General features: G+C 34.7%; 2 protein-coding genes across 2 annotated transcripts; both read left to right on the top strand.

Moving 5' to 3' along the window:
* The first annotated feature begins 1,684 nt into the window (after positions 1 to 1,684).
* On the top strand, positions 1,685 to 19,306 carry LOC133174181 (medium-chain acyl-CoA ligase ACSF2, mitochondrial-like). Its single transcript, XM_061309248.1, has 2 exons — positions 1,685 to 4,080; positions 19,262 to 19,306. The coding sequence occupies exon 1, from the start codon at positions 1,728 to 1,730 to the stop codon at positions 3,426 to 3,428; it is 1,701 nt and encodes a 566-aa protein (XP_061165232.1). The 5' UTR covers positions 1,685 to 1,727; the 3' UTR covers positions 3,429 to 4,080; positions 19,262 to 19,306.
* On the top strand, positions 16,859 to 18,684 carry LOC133174170 (medium-chain acyl-CoA ligase ACSF2, mitochondrial-like). The gene has a single exon (XM_061309237.1). It carries the CDS (start codon positions 16,924 to 16,926, stop codon positions 18,625 to 18,627), a length of 1,704 nt encoding a protein of 567 aa, XP_061165221.1. The 5' UTR covers positions 16,859 to 16,923; the 3' UTR covers positions 18,628 to 18,684.
* Positions 19,307 to 24,439: the final 5,133 nt, after the last annotated feature.

Below are 24,439 nucleotides of genomic sequence, written 5' to 3'. Positions count from 1 at the left end.
TGGGGGGTCGACCTTTCCCCCACTGTTTAAATCATAGTTACCTCTTTGTTTGGAAGCAATATCTAAAGTTAGCACCGTTTTGTTTACATCAAATTCAGACACGTAGTATCGTTTTTGAAAGAAGAAGGGGGGGGGGGGAGGGCAGAAATTTTTTGACAACTTACTTTTAAAAATATTGTCCAAAACCCAATTTTCTTTTGGGGGTGTTAAAATTCAAAATAAAGTTTTTTTTTCTTTCAAAAAATCGTATCTTACGCTTCTTGATAAATTTGTACCAAAATAATTTATAACTTATAAAATAATTAATTGAGATTTGAGTTTTATGATGCAAACTAACAAAGATTTTGAAATTATTCATTGTTATAGTATTTAAAATTTATGCTCTGAAACAGTGATTAAAACTAAATTAAAAAGTATCTAAAGCAAAATTCATTTAACTCTTAATAAGATATATTGAAAAGAAAAATGACATATGATCGAAAGATTTTTCCTGTTATAGAAAGAATGGTACTTACATGTTTACCGATATTTTATTTAACCGATCTTTAAGACATCTCCTCTGAAATATGGCTTAAGTATGGAAAGATTGATATTAACTTTAATTTTTATTATTTTTTTTTGGGGGGGGGGGGGTTGGGGGGTTGAAGATAATTAAGTGATACTGCCTTCAATATGCATGAGTGTGATTAAATATAATACTTTATCAATAAATAAGTTTTGTCTATCATTTTCTTTTATCATTTTCCTTTAATTTAAATACACGATACCCCCAAAAAGAAAAATTCACAAATACCAAGAAATGCAAAATGGGTTCTAACGCTTACTGCAGCAGATTTCAAGTTTGAATTGCCATAATTGCAATCTGTTAAATCTAAATATATTAGTCTAACAATCCTTGAACCTTGATGCCAATTTTTGTCTTTTAAATTTTTTGTTCATACTAGTATTACTTTCTTTAAAATCGTTTCACTGTATGAAGACGGACGTATAATGTACCTTCGCAGGCAAGTAGTATTGGGGAGGGGGGAGCCCCTCCCCCCACTATTTTCAAACATAACCTTTTACTGTTGAAGACTGGTAACCCCCCCCCCCCCTTTACTTTTTGTTGCAGTATAGTGAAAATAACGATAAACGTGGTTTTGTATTTAGGAAATTTGGTTGTGAAACATCCCCTCCCCCTTCCCACAAAATAGGACTTTCGATTTTTTTTTTTAAATTAATCAATTTATTTATTTATTTTTGCTTGTCAAAGTTTATTTCAGTTGAATTATCCCCCCCCCCCCTTTCAAAAGCGATACTACATGCCTGTTTTGCCGTTTCACACATCTAACATCTGAGCCTTAGCGTACCATGCAGTTAGGCAGAAGGAGAATGAATTATTGTGTTTTGTTTGTTTGTTTGTTTTTTTTTTTCAGTCCAATCAAATTTATGTATCACGAATATTTTTTTCCATAAATGGGTTCTTTTTTACATACCATTTCGATTCTGTGTTATCTTACATACTGTATGCGTAATTGCCTTAATTTTCACTATTATAGCACCCACATTTGCAGTGTTTGGCACTTGTTGGCTTCCGTATTGAATATTAAAAGGGAAGAATTTTATCTAAGCTATAGCTACTGGTGTGTAAAATTACCTTCAAAGGCTTACATTACCTTCCTGTACAGTAAAGTTAATATTCGCTTTTTGTGCTGAGGCACAGACTTTTGGGAAATACTTGTGGAATCATGGAAATTGCAGAAATGAATTTTGACCAAAGCTATTTAAGATCTAGTCTGATCACCAGAGCACCGTATACAACGCTGACTAAACTTCTACAAAAGTGGGCCACTGTACAGCCAAAACACGAAGCATGTGTCTTCTACACCTTTAGCAAACCAAGAATTTCTATCACCTATGAAAAACTATACCAGGATGCAGTAATGCTGGCAAAAGGGCTTCTAAAGCTTGGGATACACAAGGGCGACATAATAGGAATAGGTGGAAACAACAGTTTAGAATGGCTGGTGAGTACATTAGGTACACAGCTCGCTGGAGCACGCCCCTTGCACTTCAACTTTCACGACAAATCTGGAGAGAGCTTACAAAGAGTTATCAGCCAAGTCGGAGGATGTAAAATGCTCATTTTTGATCCGGGAGATAAAGACGTTCATTGGGAAATATGTCAGAAATTCCTGCAAGTTGATTCAAAAACTGGTGTTGTCGATTCCGACAAACTATCAGTAAAATGGGTCGCATTACAAACGCCCCTAGAATCCTCTAAGGTATGTTTTACAATTGAAGACGTATTCAGCAAAGAGAATATCAAGCTACCGGAAGTAGACCCAGATGACACAGGTGCTATTATTCTGACATCCGGGAGTACAGGGTTTCCAAAAGCTGTAGAGTATAGTCATTATCGTTTAATTGAAACTGCATATAATTTCTTGCATGTAGTCGGCTGGGATGACAAAAAAGATGGGCATCTTTCGTTGTACAGTGATCGGCCATTTTACTGGTTAGGGGGGTATCCTTTTATAGCCGTTGCGGTAGGAGGAACACATATAACCCAGGCCAACACACTTGCTTTTCCAAATATAGCAGAATCTATGAAATACACTTCAAGTATTATAGAGAAAGCAAAGCCTAAAATCGCCGTTATTCTTGTTCCTTTCCTTTTGGAGTTACTGATGTCAAAAGATTATTCTTGGAAAATTCGAACAGTGATCACAGGGGGTCAGCCTGTTCCAGCTTCATGCCTGGAAGCCATCGGGAAAAGGTACGATACCCTTTCAGTTATCTACGGCTCGACAGAAGCAGCTTTTATAGCTGGGAGGATGTATAGTTCGCCTAATGACAAATATATTGGTCTATCGCCGTTCCCTGGGGTGGAACTGAAAATTGTAGGGAAGGATGGAATGATGGTTCCAATTGGAACGAAAGGCGAGCTGCTATCGCGCACTTGTTTACCATTTCCAGGTTACATCAATGAAGCAGAAAAAACCGCGGCTGTTATCACTCCTTCTGGTTGGTATAAAACAGACGATTTCGGGCATATTAATTCTGCTGGTTGCCTTGAAGTATTCGGCAGAGTGTCTGACGTGATGGAAATCTCCGGAGCTAAGGTTCTACCATCCTATCTCGAAGAAATTATCAAAAGAAATCCCAATGTTAAGGAAGTGGTGGTCTTCTCCATAAAAGATGAAATACACTGTGACGACATTCCCTGTGCAGCTGTCGTTAAAAAGGACGGGGTTACCTTGACTGAGGAATCCCTCAAGGATTTTATCAAACAAGAGCTCAATCTTTCTGAGGAGGCCAGGTTCATGGAACATATTTATGTTCCGAAGTACATTGTGTTTCAAGAGAAGCTACCAAAAACTACCACAGGAAAGAGTGATAGGAAGATGACAAAGAGCGTTTCTCTACCATTCATCAAACAAGCCTGAATTTATTATGCAGAGTTTGTTTAAAAATATGCCAATCTTGGTATATCCAAAATAATGGAATATAATTTACCCCGCAATTGGATTTAAAATGTAAATATAAATGAGATCTATAACAAGAAGAACACTGGGAATATCCTAATGTATGTCTTATTTACTTATAATCAGACCTGTCAAAACAATTATTAAATTATTAATCAAATCAATATTTTCAAAATGTGAAAAGAAAGGAAAATTGTGCTTACCTAGCTCTCAAATCTGTACAAATTTATACATGTATACGTACAAGTGTATATAGTGATATTCCACTATCATTTGTAAATGCATATAGTATTTTGGTCTCCCAACCGATTCCATACGCAAGAGCATGCTCTGAGTTCAATGAAATCAACTGACAAATAAGCTGACGTTACAGGGATTTTAACAACTACACTGTACTTTTAAAGTCAGAATTTTGCAAATTATATGGTTACTATATTGCAAATCGTTGAATTGTATTCATACAAACTTGTGTTAGGGTTTTAGACAAGGAGGAGTGCTTTTGGTATTTTCATATTGTGTATTTATCATGCAATGAATTGTTAGATTTACTTGAACGTACAGAACACAATTTTTATAATGTTAAATCAACAAATCCAACACTAGCTGAGTGCAAGTTCGAGTGCAAGTACTACTGGTGTACAAAAAATGCTGGCAAAATATCTCATCACATCAGCAGAACTGAATTTTATTAATGGAACTCAACGTCATGTCTATGGCGTTTCTGTTTTAATGCTAAAAGATCCAGTATCGTCATATTTGGTCGTCACAGCACATGTACAGCAACCCTGGGATACGAAGAAATGAATTTATTCCTTTGAATGATAATTACAAATCTCAATTTAAATCTTTATAGAGAGGACATTGACAAGCTGTTACAAAGTGATATAGAATTTTTTGTATTATTTTCATTTTTACCTTAATAATTTAATATCACTGATTATTTCTATTTTTATCACTATTTTGTACTACACGTATGTGTTTGTGGTTTAAGTGCAGAGTTAGGCTGTAGATTAATTGGTTCAATTGTAAAGAAGGTCAACATGACATGTATTCCTTTTGTTTATAAACTGTAACACATAGATCAGGCACGGTAACCATAAACACATTAAATCATTCGGACATATGAGATATTCGTATCAAACGAATATAGCCGGTTGAGGCATAAAGAATTAGATATGTCAGTTGAGATTTTAATTAATTTACTCATAAAACAATGGTCGCGTGTTGTCCGAATGAATCCTTATCACATGGGTGCTGGAATTAGGTCGACAAGTTGTGAAAATGTCATGGAAACCGGTTCTGGGGTATAAAACGGCAGTGCGCGCCCTGACAACCTCAGTTGCGGTTTCTTGTTAATAAAATATCTAAACTTTTTATACAACTTGTCTTCCTTTAAGGTACGTATGTTTTATTGTATAAATATATATCTAAGTATATTCATCATTTTAGAATCGGTGTAATGCTAATAAATTGTTTACTTGAAACTGCTTTGTAAAATTATTAGAAACAGAATTCTGTAAAAAAGAGAAAAATTTTAAATGTTCATAATAGTTACTTATTAATATTTTTATTTTCAGAATGTTTTGTTAAATTATTACTTTGATTTTTATTTGAGTTGCGGTTTCTTGTTAATAAAATATCTAAACTTTTTATACAACTTGTCTTCCTTTAAGGCCAGCATACAGAGGCTGAACACAAGTTGCTCATATTTGGACCCTCACTAGCCAAGCGAGGACAATATAAATCAAACACAGCAGTTAAGACTATAACAATCTGCAGGAAATCATATTTCGGTTTTCGAAGTGACTTGTCAAACAACTCAAAACCACTAACTCTTTCCATGCAGCCATTCAAAATTTTAGATAACCTGTTCCGATTTGTGCGAAAACATGGTTGGAACGTACGGATCCCATCTCCGCAGAAATTGATCAAAGCAAGCTCCTGTTTTTTGGTAAACTGTGTGACCTTATGGATTGGACGTTTTATCATGTTCAGAATATGTGACTTTATAACGAACGAAGGAAAACATATCTGGTTTTATCCCATTTGGCAAACGTTAGAATGTACAATCTCTTAAACTATGCCTGCAAATATTTCTAAAAGCAAGGTTGCGTGGTAGAAATGCCTTGAAGAACATAGTACGCCAAATCAGTTCATCACTATCAAAACTTATCCTGGACAACCAGAACCGAAACAAAGAATTTGTAATGTTCAAGGATATACACACCAGCATAGCTCCAGCAAGAATAAATAAATTCAATTTTTTTTTCTTGATGAAACTAGTCTGATAAAATTTGTTGTAAAATTATAGACTGTTAACCCACTGAACGTGTACTCTCTGAGATCCCTTCCGTTATATACAGTATCTCAAACACTAATATCTTGAATAACATGGATATGTTGGAGTGATTTGAAAGTCCCAATCCCTTTTTCATTATATATTTTAATTTCGATATCTTGAATCCTCGAATATCTCGAAGTGTCTTCTGGGTCCCATTGAGTTCGAAATAACTAGGTTTTACTGTATATTATGTCGTATTGTGGTGTTCTACCACAGAGAATATCAGGAACTCCTTTTTTCTGATTGTATAGTGAACGAATTTGATGTTTGTTTATAGGTAGAATTAATTCATGTGTGATTATGACTTGTATTTTACGTTATTAGATGGCCTTCCAACAATAACAATGGAAGGCAAGCATGATCAAAAAGAATCTATTCCTTGTTGTGCGAAGTTAATCTGCAATGCCTCTGCCTATTTGAGCAAGGCTTCGATCCAATTAAACAAAATTTTCTCCCATTCATTACTGATCTTGTAAATAAGTTTGTATATCCTTCTTTTTCCTTTTTAATGTCATTTATATACAATTTGATGTTCCTAACATAACATATTAATATGAATTGTATGCATTGTAAAATCTCTGAAAAGAGGAAATAAAGATGGAATATAACGATCTTTTTAATTTGTTGTTGTCTAAAAATTGATTCACGCATTAATTCTCCTGACAAAATTGCTGTGAAATAATTAAAAATACCTTCAATATAAAATTAAAGAGTGCAACAAACCACTTATCAGTCATTCTACCATAAAGGACCAATTCAGGGTGTAAAACATAAAAAATAATTGTTTCAAATAGCAAAATCAAATTTATAATTCTCTAAAACATATCGGTGAACTTAAAAAAAAAAAATTGTCCACAAATCTGCTATCGTTAACTTTTTATAATATTAATATACCGTTGATTTAAATGTAATGTTACGGAAGTTAATGCTTGAACAATTCTTATTATTTTTTTAAATAAAGCTGAATTTGACCAATTTTTGTTTTCTGATTTTCAGTATAGAATGCTTAAGTATGATTAATGAATGAAGTCTCGCATGAATCCGACAATAAGTTAAATTTCGTGAAAAATATCATTACGGAAGTTAATCGTTAAGGAAGTTAATTTCCAGCAATAAAAGTTAAAAAGTTTGTTTTAAGATGTTAATAAAAAAAAGAAGCATTTCGCTTCCCCAAAAAATATTTTAAAAATAAACCCTTAATGCGAAAAATTTGCTGAATTACCGTTACGGAAGTTAGATTTTTAAGAGAGACAACTGTTTTTGTCTAATTAATTTTGTTATGTCGAAAATGTTATGATCTAAAATAGTTGACTCGCAACTAGAATCGATAATAGGTTTTTGAAATGTGCATTCTGTGGGTGCAATTTAAAACAAAATCGTTACGGAAGTTAAATGATTTTCAGCGACCATGTCATGACTTCGTATGAAAGAAAATCCATGCATTTCTTTGCAAGAAGTGGTTTGTTTTCTTTTTATATAGAAAAAAAGTTTCTTTAACATTCATTGAAATCTATTTGGAACGCATATACGGCTGAAAATTTCATCTTGAAATTTGTAAATGAATGAAGCGACATTAAGATTTGCAGTGGAATACGTTTTTCAAACATTTCATTGTGTTATATAGCTGGTCCCACCCACAGTACTAGTGTAACGCAAGTGGTCCAATATCTGGTCGACAAGTCGAATATCTCACTCTCCGGTCTAACATTGATTTTTTGGGGATCACTCAGTAAAACATTGGAACTTTTATCCATATAAATGTATACATAGGCCTACAGAAAACATTTTTAAAGGTATGATGTTCTATATATTATACTGAATGTTTTATTCAAATATAACGGTGAACCGTGTGCATATCATGTTGACTGTTGCTGCGATATATCCCCCTGGTCCCAGGATCATGAAACAGACTTAGACTTAAGTCAAATTTTTAATCACCTGTTAAATGTTTTTTAATTGTTGAATGAATCTCTAAATTTGGAGATAACAACACTTTTGTGAAGCAATATTGACAAATAGTTTAATTTTTGTCTGCTTGACTTAATCAAAATTTTAATACGACATGAATATTTTGACTTAAGCTTAAGATGTTTCATGATCCCGGAGCCTGGAGGGCGTGGTTTCAACATTCAGTTTTTTTTTAAACAAATGATTATCGACAAATCAAATTAAACTCATTTACATGAAGTATAATTTACAAATTCATCCAAATTTCTGTCTCTCCTAATAGAAGGAAACATCTGGCTTTGGCATGGTTGTCTGAATCTATCTGATCTGAACCGTAACTATTGAACCCTTTATTATACTGTCAATATCATGTCGTCAAGGACCTATAGTGATGATATCAGAAGGAGAAAAAGGGAGAGGTTCGTCCATTTTCTTTATATATGAAATCACCTTGTTTTTTTTAAATCTTCTACAATAACGATATATGCGTTAAGGTTGATCTTTTGACTTAAGAATAAAATTTTCATTCTTTGGTAAACACCTATTCCGTCATTTATTTAAACAATAAATGTTTTCTTTCGTTATTGGTATGGGAATTAATGTTGCAGCTGTTGTAAAATAAATAAATAAATAAATACAAAACCCGCTAGCGGACAAAGAATGACATTTTGTTTATATTTATGTCTGTATAAATAATCATATAAAGTAAGATTAAGCACGTTGAATGTTGTATAATTGATAATGTTGTGTATGTTTTGTATTGTATGTTGTAAAGTGATTCCAATTTACCACCACCACCCCCCAAACTTTGTTGCAGGGGTATAAAAACATGCATCTTTGGTTATTCCTCAGATCTTTTTTCTGATATCTGTTTCTTTACTTTGAGTTCTCTTCTTGATTCTCCAATAAGTAGATTTTATTCTTTTGATAAAATAATGGGAAAATAAGTTTGATGCAATCTAACATATACTACTTTGATTCTAAACTAAATCAATAAATACTAATATTCTAATTTACTTTTAAGATGTAAATAATAAATTTCAGGTTCAAAATACAAATTTGAAAAATTTAGATATATATACGTTAGTTAACAACTAATGAACATTGATTTTTAAAAGTGACTTTTTCCGGGAAATTGTTCTCTCTTATAGGACAATTCTTTTCAAATAGTGAATACATCCTTTATTACAAATCAGTTTTTTCTTCAAAGTTTGTTTTAAAGTTTTATTTCAAAGCATTTCAATTTTTCATGAATTCAATTTTCCCCACCAAACAATGTGGAAGCACATGCTTTCAGGCTTCAATGCTACGCCGCCCTACTTAAACTCGGCTAATGTATTTTTTCTGCGGCAAATGGCGACCGTTTTTTCCGCGTTCTTCAAGTTAAAACACAGACATATTTTGCGATTTGCTTGCATACAATCCGTATAAACACTGATAGAAGAGTCTTTATCAAATTCTAAACTAAGAAGCCACTGTAAAGAGTCGGGATAGAATTACTTTCATTAGGAGAAAAAAAATGCATGACCTGACATTCAATATGTGGCATAGTTAAGTATGAACCCATTAAAATTCAACGGAAGTCTGTAAGTGCCAAATTCTATTTATGCATATAGGTTTCTGAAAAAAGATTTAAACAACACACTCTGAATGTTGAAACCACGCCCTACAGGGGGATAGAACGCAGCAACAGTCAATATGAAGATTGAATTTTCAAAACTTGAGCATGTAATTTAAAGGCACAGTCAAAAAATATATATTATAAAGCACATTTGACTGTATAATGATGGGTTCCAGAAAAAAATCCGAGTTTCAGGAAATTTTGCCGAATGGATACAGACATGACATTGTAGAATTCTTATTGACAAGTCAGTTTTCGATCCCCATTGATTGTCCTTTGAGGTTCTGGTTTATTATTTGATTATTTAATACATTGTATAAGTTTGGATTGGTATAGAACAGAATATTTATTTTTAATCATGAACCCAATATAGACAAAATTAATACTAAATGATTATATAATAAGGAAAAGACAGGCCAAAGGAAAGTATATTAGCATTGCAAAGGAAGATAATCAGATTTATCCCTAAAAGATAAATACAGTTATTGAGAATGACGCTTATTGCTTTCTATTTTGAAATTACGTATTGCTTACAAAGAGCAACCCGTTTTCCGGAATTATATGGTCCTATCATGACGATTCTATGGTTAATAATACATCAGTATTAATGAGCATGCGCTAGGTCTTTTCAACTCCCCATCTTGTTCAGAGCAGACGAAATCATCGGTGTTCAAAAATAAATCAAGTATCATCGGTTAAGTATTGTATCAATCGAAGAAATTTAAGTATGAAAATCGCATAAGACGAACATATTAATTCATATTTAAGGAATTTGTTTAAAATTTATTGACTTATTTGTTAGAAAATAGTAATGTAAAACAACAGAATTTTATTTTCATTGCTTGATTAAATAGAACACATGTTGGAATATTAATAATTGGGAGTAAGAAAATCTTTGACGGTTTTATTCATTATTTGCAAGAAAATGAGCACTGGATTGTTGAGAGTGGGATCTACAAGGAGATCCAAGACAAAATCGCCTTATGCCAGACGCCCTGCACGTGCTTCCGGCCCCTCGGCGCGCCCGGTGCAACCAACACAAGAGTCCTCACAAATACAGCATGCGGGAAGTGGTAGCCAAGTGATTTATGCTCCTACCTGTGGCCTACAAGACACATCCGAGGTCAGACCCGTGAATGCCACACTGCCAGTGAACATCACAGGTGACCAGCCTCAGCTGCAACAGACCTTTAGTGTAGCCGCATCTCAAAATATTCCAGATGTGCAGCCTCTGCTTCAAGACACCTCTATGACTACAGCAACAAAAAATGTTGTGTATCAGCCAGGTATGCATGTTAATCCCCTAGTCAGTATTACATCAGATCTTGGGGCTAATATACCATTGACAACACAGGAAAAAATTTGGAATAATGAGTATATAGATCTTGCTAGGTTATTGCATTTAGATCCAGCTGCTGAAATTCAGCAACTGCTTGTGTTTGAAGATGGAGAAATTAAAATAAAAAATAAATCTAAGGATAGAAAAATTGCAAACATTTCGGAATGGACTGATTCCTTTTTGATTTATGCTGCCATCTACTTAAAAAAGTTTCCACAGCACATTCAGGGCATAATAAAGTATATCAGTTCAATAAGGCTAGGGGCTTCTCGGTCTACTACACTAGGGTGGAGGGATTATGACATTCAGTTTAGACTTAGGCGCTCAAAAAATAGTATGATCAGTTGGGAAAACATTGATGCAGAATTATGGTTGATTTACATGGGTCAGGCAGCAGTCGCTGAACGCAAGCCTACTTCTAATTTGCACCAGCACAAGCGTTGTTATGATTTCAACTTGAAGGGTTCATGTCTTAAAAAAGATTGTAGATTTTCACACTCTTGTCTTAAGTGCGGCAAAAACCATCCCTCCATCAACTGTTACAGTAATCAAACCAGCCATAGTACATCAAAAGGGGCTACTCACAATGTCGGTCGTCAAAACATCAATCCCAATGTGACCCAATCAAGATTTTCAAGGCCATTTCGGCAATAAAGATCCATGCCTTTGGGATCTAGGTTTTACACCGATCAATGTAACCACTTTAAACATTTTGTTACAAGATTATCCAGAAAAAACTGAGGCAAATCAACTTTTACATGGGTTTACATTTGGTTTCTCATTGAACTATGAGGGTCCGCGGGATCCAGTATCTTGTAAAAATATGGTTTCAGCATTAGAGCATAAAGATGAATTGTTAGCTAAACTGAACAAAGAAATTGACCTAGGTCGCATAATGGGTCCATTTGATGCCCCCCCATTTCAAAATTTTCATTGCAGCCCAATAGGAGTTTTACCTAAAAAACAGGGTGGTTGGAGGTTAATCACCAATTTATCTGCTCCACATGGAAAGAGTATTAACGAATTCATTAATCCTGAAATTTGTTCAGTTAATTATTCATCTTTTGATCAAGCTGTTAGCATGGTACAAAAACTGGGGACAAATGCACAATTAAGGAAAATGGATATTTCAAATGCATTTAGGTTGTTACCAATTAGACCCGAAGATTTTAGTCTGCTTGGTTTTAAGTTTCTTGATAAATATTATGTAGACAAATGTTTACCTATGGGTTGTGCCATATCGTGTGCTTTGTTTGAAAAATTTTCCAGTTTTTTACAATGGGTGGTAGAGTATAACACCAACTTGAAAAATATTGTTCATTACTTAGATGATTTTTTATTTGCTGGAGCTCATGGAACAAACAATTGTAAATATATGATGGATTCTTTTCAAAATATCTGTAAAAGATTAGGTGTTCCTCTTTCAGAGGAAAAAACTGAAGGTCCAACAACATATATAGTGTTCTTAGGTTTAGGTATAGACTCAGTTAATCAGTCAATTTTCATTCCAAAGGATAAAGTAGAATCTTTACAAAAAGAAATACTTGAAATTCAAGGGAAATCTAAGATTACATTAAGGCAGCTTCAGTCTTTAGCTGGCTCATTAGCTTTTATTACAAAGGCCTTGCCAGCAGGTAGAGCATTTACATGCCGCTTATATGGTTTAATGTCTGGTGTTTCTAAGCCACATCACTTTGTACGACTTTCCAAAGAAATACATAGTGACCTCCAAATGTGGTTAACATTTCTTGATGAATTTAATGGAACAACAAAATTTCCAGAATTGGAATGGGAATCTGACAAAAATGTACAATTTTATTCAGATAGCTCAGGTTCAGTGGGTTGTGGTGTGGTTTTTGGTACTTCCTGGTCTTATCTCTGTTGGCCACAGGAGTGGAATGTTGATATAAGAAAAGACATCACTTTTTTAGAGTTTGTTCCTATAGTTTTAGGATTTTACTTGTGGTCAGACAAATTACAAAATAAGAAATTAATATTGCATGCTGACAATATAGCTTTGGTTGAAATCTTGAATCGGAAAACATCTAAGAATACAAGGGTAATGATTTTGATGAGAGAATTAGTATTGCTTTCTTTGAAGTTTAATATTCCGTTTAAAGCAGTTCATGTAAGAGGTTGTATAAATGAGATAGCAGATTCAATTTCTCGATTGCAGTGGAACAGATTCAGGCAGTTAGCACCATGGGCAGATTGCCATCCTTATCAAGTACCTATTCAATTTTGGAACCTTTTGAAGGGCATGTCAATCATTTAATAGAAGCTAGCCTCTCCAACAACACAAAAATTGCATATGACAAAGCCATGGTTGTATTTAATGACTTCAGATTACAATTTAATTTGCCTCTATCTTGGCCACCTCCAGTAGATCATGTAATCAATTTTGTGGCTTTTCTAGCATCAAAAAATCTTTCTCATTCTACAGCTAATGTATATTTATCAGCCCTGAGTCACAGTTTGCAAGTGCACGGATTGGACAATCCAGTCAAATCTTTCATTGTGCAAAAAATGTTAACAGGTTTAAGAAGATCTAAGCCTACAAAGGACATCAGAAGTCCTGTAACATATCAGCTTTTACTAAAAATTTTGGATGTTTTACCTATGGTTACACATTCAAAATATGAGCACTTCTTATTTGGGTCTACATTTGCAACTGCATTTTTTGGTCTTCTTAGAATAAGTGAAATGGCAGTAGCATCAAATAAGAGTCGAAGAAATGTACTTCACCTTTCAGATTTACAGTTAAGTAATGAAAATATCAAATTAAAGTTGCGTTTTTCTAAAACAGATCAGAGTGGAAAAGGTTTAGTCATTACTATCAGCAAATCAGTAGAGTCAACAGTGTGTTTTAATTTATTAGAAACTTTCTTGCAATTCAGATCTCTGGTGGATGGCCCTCTATTTTGTCATATCAATGGTACACCATTATCGGCATACCAGTTTTCAAGTGTATTACACAAAGCATTGAGATTTTTAGGTATTGAAACAAAAACTTTCAAAACGCACTCTTTTAGAATAGGAGCTGCTACTCACATGTATTTGTCGGGCATATCTGAACAAGAAATTCAAAGAAAGGGAAGATGGGTGTCAGATGCATATAAGCATTATCTCAGACCTAAGTTGATTACATTTTAGATGCAAATAATGCTATTATGATGGTTACATCATTGTCATATTGTTGTTAACCTGATATCAAAATTATAATTGGAGTTGGATTCATTTGATTGCTGTTTTCAAGTGCATAATTATGTAGATTGTAATCATTGCTTATGTATTGTTCATAAATCTTGTAGATTCAATCTGGATTGTGGGATCATCCCTTATTAAAAGAGCAGAACAATTTTCTTTGAGTTCTCCGGAATTTGGCACAGACCTTTCTTTACCAGGGGTAAAAATGTTATGGAAGGGAATACCAGGGTTGAGTTTTGCCAAATTCTCTGAGGTCATTTCTGACCTGTCCTCTACAAAGCCACATCCGAGGTTTCTTGTTATCCATGTAGGTGGTAGTGACATTGCCAAACTTAATAACCCATTACGAAGACAACAAAAATTTATGAAAACTGTTATCAACAAGTTGAGTTTGGTTATGCCTTTGACATGCATTGTCTGGTCACATATTTTGCCCAGGGTATATTGGCGTCATTCAATTTCAAATGTTGCTGCAGAGAAATCAAGATCTAGGATTAATAGTTCTATTGCTAGCTTTGTTTTAAAGTCAGGTGGTGCTTCAATTAAGTACCCTGACATCAGTATTGTTCAAAGTAAACTCTTTCTTAATGATGGAGTTCACTTATCTCCCTTAGGTAATTATGTCTTTTTGTCAACAATGCAGGCTGCTCTTAGGCAATTTTGCTCTGGTAATGGTTTTGTTTATCCATCAAAGTGAACAGTGCATTATTTTGGAATTGGAACTGTTGTGGCTTTATGAAGATGTTATGAAATAATTTGTGTGTAATTTGTGAATGGTATATTTTACCTGTGGTCAAAATTCAGCCGCTTTGATGGCGGTTGGATTTCATTATGCTTGAAATCCAATTGGCGCAATTTTGACAAGTAACCATTTGCTGAGGGATACTGTTGTCTCCAGGTCCCCCAGCTCTGATATGGTTTGTTTAATATTTGTGAATGCTATGCTGCCAAAAGCTTACAAGTGGTAAGATCGGCGCATAGGGCATGAACATGCGAGTGGCATGTTAACTGTGAATGTAATTTGTAATAAAAAGCCATGACAGTTCCGCCAATATGAGTTGTATTATTCTTCCAAATTCTACAAGGTACATTTATGAAGTGTCTTGCATAAGAAAAATTCAAAAGCTGAGGTTATCAACCTTTAATAAAGTGTTCTTATTAGTGTTAGGAATTTCGAAATAATCAGATTTATCCCTAAAAGATAAATACAGTTATTGAGAATGACGCTTATTGCTTTCTATTTTGAAATTACGTATTGCTTACAAAGAGCAACCCGTTTTCCGGAATTATATGGTCCTATCATGACGATTCTATGGTTAATAATACATCAGTATTAATGAGCATGCGCTAGGTCTTTTCAACTCCCCATCTTGTTCAGAGCAGACGAAATCCCCTCCCTTCCCTCCCTTAAATATTATGGTTGGTTTGAGTTTTTAAATTTATTAAATAAATGTTTTTGGTTCCTTTTCTGCTGTGTGCTTTCTTTCAATTTCAGAAATCGTCATGGCTTATATACTGATGAAGAATACTGTGGACTTCGCTGTGAATGTGATAATCCTGACTGTTTTGTGTTAGCGCAATTTTGACAAGTAACCATTTGCTGAGGGATACTGTTGTCTCCAGGTCCCCCAGCTCTGATATGGTTTGTTTAATATTTGTGAATGCTATGCTGCCAAAAGCTTACAAGTGGTAAGATCGGCGCATAGGGCATGAACATGCGAGTGGCATGTTAACTGTGAATGTAATTTGTAATAAAAAGCCATGACAGTTCCGCCAATATGAGTTGTATTATTCTTCCAAATTCTACAAGGTACATTTATGAAGTGTCTTGCATAAGAAAAATTCAAAAGCTGAGGTTATCAACCTTTAATAAAGTGTTCTTATTAGTGTTAGGAATTTCGAAATAATGCCTATTTAACAGATGGCAAAGGGAGAGTGACTCTAATTTTTCAGAATTTTTGTAAAAATTCATAGATAAGCAATAAAATGAGTTCAAACCATAACATCAAAAATCATTCTTTTAATTTTATAAAAAACATTAAGGGATACAGCCTTCAATATGCACGAATGCATGTGATTAGATATACATTTACTTTACTTATACATAAGTTTTGTCTATCATTTTATTGTTTTCATTTAACTTGAAATAAACACAAGATTTAAAAAAAGGAAATTCACAATTACTATGTAAATACCAAGAAATCCAAAATGGTTCTAAAGCCTGCTGCAGCAATTCTGCAAATTTAAATTGCCATTACTGCAATCTGTCAAATAAATAAACTAAGAGTCCTTGAACCTTGATGCCAATTTTTGCCCCCCTCCCGCCCCCCCCCCCCCCCTCTTGTTTCCAAACATAACCTTTTACTGTTGAAGACTGGTCCCCCCCCCCCCCCCCGCACACACACACACACACACACACACTTTTTGTTGCAGTATAGTGAAAATAATGTGGTTATGTATTTAGAAAATTTAGTTGTGAAAGAAGGTGGTACATCTATCACCCCCCCCCCCCCCCCAACAAGAAATAGGATTTTCTGATTTTTTTTCTTTTTTGGTCAAAGAATTTTTTCTGGCCAATCCCCCTCCCCTTTCAAAAGCGATACTACGTTCCTGTTTTGCCATGTCACACATCTAACATCTTAGCTTTTGTGTTCCATGCAGTCACGGAGGCAGAAGGATAATGAATTAATTTGTTTTCTCAGTCTGTAAACAGATTTATGTATCACGAATAATTCTTTTCTTCATAATTGGGTTCTTTTTTGTATTACATTTAGATTTTGTGTTATCTTACATTCAGTATACGTAATTGCCTTAATTTTCACTATAATAGCGCCCACATTTGCAGTGTTTGGCACTTGTTGGCTTCCGTATTGATTATTAAAAGGAAGAATTTTGTCTAAGCTACTGATGTGTAAAAGGCTTAGATTACCTTCCAGTACAGTAAAGTTAGTATTCTCTATTTGTGCTGAGGCACAGACGTTTGGGAAATACTTGTAAGATCATGGAAATGGCAGAAATGAATTTTGACCAAAGCTATTTAAGATCTAGCCTGATCACCAGAGCACCGTATACAACGCTGTCTAAACTTCTACAAAAGTGGGCAACCATAAAACCAAAACACGAAGCATGTGTTTTCTACACCTTTGGCAAACCAATAACTTCCATCACCTATGAAAAACTGTACCAGGATGCAGTAATGCTGGCAAAAGGGCTTCTTAAGCTTGGGATACACAAGGGCGACATAATAGGAATAGGTGGAAACAATACTATAGAATGGCTGGTGAGTACCTTTGGTGCACAACTCGCTGGGGCACGTCCCGTACACTTCAACTTTCACGACAAATCTGGAGAGAGCTTGAAAAGAATTATCAGCCAAGTCGGAGGATGTAAAATGCTCATTTTTGATCCGGGAGATAACGACGTTCATTGGGAAATATGTCAGAAATTCCTGCAAGTTGATTCAAAAACTGGTGTTGTTGTCGATTCCGACACACCATCAGTAAAATGGGTCGCATTACAAACGCCTCTGGAATCCTCTAAGGTATGTTTTACAATTGAAGACGTATTCAGCAAAGAGAATATCAAGCTACCGGAAGTAGACCCAGATGACACAGGTGTTATTATTCTGACATCCGGGAGTACAGGGTTTCCAAAAGCTGTAGAATATAGTCATTATCGTTTAATTGAAACTGCATATAATTTCCTGCATGTAGTTGGCTGGGATGTCAAAGAAGATGAGCAGTTTTCGTTCTACGATGATCGGCCATTTTACTGGATAGGGGGGTACCCGTTTTATGCCCTTGTAATAGGAGGGAAACGTATAACCCTAGCCAACACACTTGCTTTCCCAACTATAGCAGAAACTATGAAATACACTTCAAGTATTATAGAGAAAGCAAAGCCCAAAATCGCCCTTATTCTTGTTCCTTTCCTTTTGGAGTTACTGATGTCAAAAGATTATTCTTGGAAAATTCGAACAGTGATCACAGGGGGTCAGCCTGTTCCAGCTTCGTGCCTGGAAGCCATCGGGAAAAGGTACGATACCCTTTCAGTTCTGTACGGCTCGACAGAAGCAGCTTTTATAGGTGGGAGGATGTATAGTTCGCCTAATGACAAATATATTGGTCTATCGCCGTTCCCTGGGGTGGAACTGAAAATTGTAGGGAAGGATGGAATGATGGTTCCAATTGGAACGAAAGGCGAGCTGCTATCGCGCACTTGTTTACCATTTCCAGGTTACATCAATGAAGCAGAAAAAACCGCGGCTGTTATCACTCCTTCTGGTTGGTATAAAACAGACGATTTCGGACATATTAATTCTGCTGGTTGCCTTGAAATATTTGGCAGAGTGTCTGACGTGATGGAAATCTCTGGAGCTAAGGTTCTACCATCCTATCTCGAAGAAATTATCAAAAGAAATTCCAATGTTAAGGAAGTGGTGGTCTTTTCCATAAAAGATGAAATACACTGTGACGACATTCCCTGTGCAGCTGTTGTTAAAAAGGACGGGGTGACCTTGACTGAGGAATCCCTAAAGGATTTTATCAAACAAGAGTTCAATCTTTCTGAGGAGGCCAGGTTCATGGAACATATTTATGTTCCGAAGTACATTGTGTTTCAAGAGAAGCTACCAAAAACTGCCACAGGAAAAAGCGATAGGAAGATGACGAAGAATGTTTCTCTACCATTCATCAAACAAGCCTGAATGTATTATGCAGAGTTTGTTAAAAAATATGTCAACTTTCGTATTTTAACAAAGTAATGGGATATAATTTATCTGGCAATTGCTTTTAACACGTTAATATGTATGATATCTATAACAAGAAGAACACTGGGAATACCCTACATGTTTGTCTTATTTACTTATAATCAGACCTGTCAAAAAATTATTAAAGTTGATAATCAATTTCAAAATGTGAAAAGAAAGGAAAATTGTATTTACCTAGCTCTCGTATCTGTACAAATTTATAAATGTATACGTAAATAGTAATATTCCACTGTCATCTTATATGCATTAATAGTTTTTTTTTCTCCAAACCGATTCCATAGGCAATAGCATGCTCTGAGTTCAATGAAATCTACTGACAAATAAGCTGATGTTACAGGACTTTCAACAACCACTTTTGCAGTCAGAATTTTGCAAATTATATGGTCATTATAATGCAAATCGTTGGGTCGTATTCTACAAACTTGTGTTAGGTTTTTAGACAAGAAGGTGTTCTTTTCGTATTTCTATTTTGTGTATTTATCATGCAATGAATTGTTAAATTTAAAGTACTGAACACAATTTTTATAATGTAAAATCAACAAATCTAACACTAACTGAGTGCAAATTCGAGCTACTGCTTTACAAAAAAAAATGTTAGATTGTGCCTATGTCTATGCCATGCTTATTGCGTTTCTGTTTTAATGTTAAACAATCCAGTATCGTCATATTTGGTCTCCACAGCACATGTTCAGGAATCCTGGGATACTATAGGAAATGAATTTATTCCTTTGAATGATAATTACAAATCTCAATTTAAATCTTTATAGAGAGGACATTGACAAGATGTAACAAAGGCAGGAAATCAGATTTCGGTTTTCGAAGTGACTTGTCAAACAACTCAAAACCACTAACTCTTGCCAGTCATTACAAAAAAAAAAACAACAAGTAATTCATCCCTGCTTTACAGATGTGAACTTTGGAACAAGTTAAACAGCAGATCTACAAAACTAATGAATCGATTTCAATACTTTGTTGTGGAAGACAATCACAATTTTATAGATAACCTGTTGTGCGATTTGTGGAAAAACATGGTTGGAACGTACCCCATCTCCGTAGAAATTGATCGACGCAATCGCTGTTTTTTGGTAAACTGTGTGATCTTATGGATTGGACGTTTTATTTAAACACGTTTTCATGTTCAGACTGTGTGACTTTGTAACGAATGAAGGTAAACAGAAATCTGGGTTTGTACGAGACATTTGGCAAATGTTAGAAATGTCCACTCAAACATAATTTTCCCCCATGTATTACTGATCTTGTAAATAAGTCTGTGTGTATATTTTTTTCCTTTTTAATGTCATTTACATTTTGATGTTCCTAACGTAGCATAATATAATAAATTGTATGCATTGTAAAATATCTGATAAGAGGAAATAAAGATTGATTGGAACGATGTCTTATTTGATTGCTGTTGTCTATAAATTGATGTATTAAACATTAATTCTCCTAACAAAATTGTTGTGAAATAATTAAAAATACCTTTAATAAAATTAAAGAGTGCAACAATCCATTTATACCGACATTTGTAAGGAATAATTCCACCAAGTTGTTGAGCTCAGCATTTGAATTATCAATGCACGCATCGAATCAATTGTTGCGCGTATCAATTCATTTGATGTACAAATTAATGGGAGCAATAATTAATTTGACGTGCACATCGCAATAATTGAATTAATATCAAATAATTATATTTGAGTTTATGTTAATTTAACACTCAGAAGAGAGTGATTTATTTTTCTGGGATCTTTAGGTCACCTGAGTCACTCAGGTGACCTATTGCTATCTGTTTTCGTCCGCCGTCCGTCGTGTGTTAACATTTGAACATTTTCAGCTTAATTCTTCTCTGAAACCGCCGAACCAATTTCAGCCAATTTTAGCATATGGCATCTATGTGTGAAGGAGAACAAAATTTATGAATTTCATGGTCCCTGTCCCCCTGGGGCCTGAGGGGTGGGGCTAAAACCATCAAAATTAATGCAATCTTTAAAAATCTTCTTCTTTACCCCTGAACATCAAGCAGTCAAACTGTTGGCATCATTGTAATAAGCATTGAGCCCTCTACCAAAATTGTGAGATTCATGGCCCCAGGGGCAGGGGTTCTGGTGCTAGATCGGGGCTATATAGATCATTTTGTGAAAGTGCATTATTTCTTTGAAAATCTTCTCTACTCCTGGGTATTATTTAAACAAATTAAATACATAGTTATGATAAGCAAGGATGCCTCTTCTAAAATTGTGAATTTCATGGCCCCTGGATCAGGGGTTCTTGTGTTAGGGTGGGGCTCTATTTATTATATAGTGAAAATGCATTAATGCTTTAAAAATCTTCTTCTTTGCTCCTGGGTATTATTTTAAAAAACTGAGTACATTGGTATGATAAGCAGCGATGCCTCTTCCAAAATTGTGAAATTCATGGCCCCAGGGACGAGGGTTCTGGTGCTAGGGCGGGGCTATATAGTCTAAGATCCTATAGTGAAGTTGAATTATTTCTTTGAAAATCTTCTTCTCTGCCCCTGTTTATTATTTTAACAAACTAAGTACATTGTTCCTGTTTATTATTTTAACAAACTAAGTACATTGTTATGATACACAATGATACCTCTTCCAAAATTGTGAATTTCATGGCCCCAGGGTAAAGGGTTCTTGTGAAAAGGGGGGGGGGGCTCTATTGATTATATAGTAAAAAAGAAAAATTTCTTTAAAAATATTCTTTTCTGCTTCTGGTTAAAAAGCAAAGAAGCTAAGTGTATAGTAATGATGAGCAAGAGTGCTTCTTCCAGAGTAGTGAATTGCATGACCTCTGGGTCAGATGTGCTGGTGTAAGGGTGGGGCTCTTGATAATATAGTGAAAATGCATTAATTCTATTAAATAATCCTGTCTGCTCCTTAGTGTTAAGCAGATAAACAAAGTGATTACTTATGATGAGCAAACTTCTGGTCCCAGGGTGAGAGGCTCTGGTGTTTCTTGGTGGGGAGGGGGTGCCTCTATTGATAATACAGTGAATCTGTAGTAAAAAAATGCATTATTTCTTTAAAGATCTTCTCTGTACCTGGGCATATCAGAGGCAAAACGAGTAAATTTTAATAAGGAAGTGTAATTTTACCAGATTTTTGAATATCTGGACCATTTGGTCAAGTGTTCTGGTCCTGGCCAGGGCTCTATTATACATTTATTGACTGGGTTCGAGGGCAACATGCGTTTTGTCAGACCCAAAATCCAAACTGTTTGCCTGAGGCCGTTAGGCAGAAGGCAAACAGTTTGGTTCGAGGGGTCGACAAAACGCATTTTGCCCGAGAACACAGTCACTAAATGTTTTGTTATACCTTTTATTTATTTATTTTATTTTATTTTATTATTTTTATATATATATATACATGTATGTCGAACACCACCGAATGCATGATGAGATTTAGCTGACCCCGCCCATTATGTCACGTAAGCGGTCCAACATCTCATCGATAGGTCCAATATCTCACTCCGCGGTCAAACATCGATTTTTTTTTATGCCCGCTCAGTAAAACATTTGAAATGTTAGACTTTTATTAGTAATGAGCTATATAGGAACAATTTTTTAAAGGTATAACAATAATTTGTATTCTACTGAGAGGAGTTATTCCCCTTTGTTATTTACTTTTAAATTAATCACTGTAAATAATGTACTTGAAAGGTTACATGTAATAGAATAAGAGAATTATGCAAGAATTTTTATTGCATACATGTAATACAAAAAGTACTTTGAATTCATAGTTTTAATGATAAGGTAGACTTTGTAATAGATAAATAAAAATGAGACAAAAATAACTTGTCTTATTAAATGTTCATCAAAGACCAAGAGAGGCCAATGTAAGAGATTTCAACAAGGAATTAAAATAGTACAGAAGCACTGATAGTTTGTTAATATACTGTATGGTGATAGTGATAAATGGGGAACAGATTAGAACCTAATTTATGAACTATTAATGAATATTAGACTAATTATTTTGTTGATTTTGATCATCCTATTTTTCTTGCTTTTGGGCAACAAAGCTTCACCTTTCCGTTCATTTTATAAATACTCTATGGATCCTCTAAATTATTGTATTATACTCAGGTGACCGTTAAGGCCCTTGGGCCTCTTGTATTATTACTAAGCTTATCTCCTCATCAGAGACATCATATAAATACTGCATGTAGCTGAGGATAACATTAATATGTATTTATTATTGACTGGGTTCGAGGGGAACACGCGTTTTGTCGGACCCAAGAAACAAACTGTTTACCAGCTGAGGCCGTTAAGCCCGAAGGCAAACAGTTTGGTTCGAGGGGTCGACAAAACGCACTTTGCCCGATAATACAGTCAATAAATGTTTTGTTATACCTTTTTTTATTTATTTATTTATTTAATTTTTTGTTATACATGTATTTTTGCCGCTGACTTCCATGCCAACGAATGCAAATAAGATTTAGCTAATCTCACCCACAGTGTGTAAGCGGTCCAATATCTCGTCCGCAGGACCATGCAATATCTCACTCTGCGGTCAAACATCGATTTTTTTTATGACCGCTCAGTAAAACATTAGAAGTGTTAGACTTTTTTAGTACCGATTTACTTAGGAACTTATTTTTAAAGGTATAACAATATATTATACTGAATGTTTTATTCAAATACAAATAACAGTGAACCGTGCGCGCAGAAATTCCGCGCAGTCAACATTTTTCGGAAGATCAACTGTCGTCATGTGGACTGTTACTGCATGCGTTCTATCCCCCTGGAGGGCGTGGTTTTATCATTCAGAGGGTGACAGAGGGTGACATTATTTTTAAAATAAATGATTATCGACAAATCAAATTCAGCTCATTTACATGAATTATTTATAAATTTATCCAAAATTCTGTCTCTCCTGATAGAAGGAAACATACTAGCTGGCTTTGGCATGGTTGTCTGAATCAATCTATCTAACACTAATCATTTCTGAACCGGAACTCTTGAACCCTTTATTATGCTGTCAATGTCATGTCGTCAAGGACCTATTGTGAGGATATCAGAATGAGAAAAGGGGAGAGGTTCGTCCATTTTCTTTACATATAAAATCGACTTGTATTTTTTTTTAAAGCATCTTCTGTTCTTTTCGAGTTCGTATCTTTTGGTCTACAATCACGATATGTGCCTTAAGGTTGACCTTTTGACTTAAGAATAAAATGTCCATACCTTGGTAAATACCTATTCGGTCATTTATCAAAAAACAATAAAATGTTTTCTTTCATTGTTAGTATTGGAATTAATGTTGCAGCTGTTGCAAAAAAATACAAAACCCGCTTAAGCGGACAAACAAAGAATGACATTTTGTTTATATTTATGTCTGTATAAAAAGGTGATTCAAATTTACCACCACCACCCCATCCACGCCAAACTTTGTTGCAGAGGTATAAAACATGCATCTTTGGTTAATACTAATACATACAGGGTGTCCCAAAATAGATGATACCATTTGAAATACCTGCCACAAACATCCCTTGGCCAATTTCTTTGATATATGTCTCTAAAAATATTTGAATAAGTACAAGTTTTAGCAACAAAATATTCCAAAAAAATTCACACACTTATGAAATTGCAACGCTACAAATTTATGTGAAACTTTTGCAAAAAACTGCAATTTCAATCAAATTTGATTATGAAAAAAGCTAGTTAGCCTCATTTTGAAACCGTAATCATCAATCCTAGTCTTAGGTTACTGCTGCTAAACCCAAACCAGAAACCTTAACATATCTG

This window comes from Saccostrea echinata, unplaced genomic scaffold (genome assembly GCF_033153115.1).
Source record: "Saccostrea echinata isolate AGI-Se365-2 ecotype Australia unplaced genomic scaffold, CSIRO_AGI_Sech_v1 ptg000002l, whole genome shotgun sequence".
Classification (NCBI taxonomy): domain Eukaryota; kingdom Metazoa; phylum Mollusca; class Bivalvia; order Ostreida; family Ostreidae; genus Saccostrea; species Saccostrea echinata.
The sequence above is the reverse complement of the archived record's forward strand: the minus strand, read 5'-3'. Positions and strand labels throughout refer to the sequence as shown.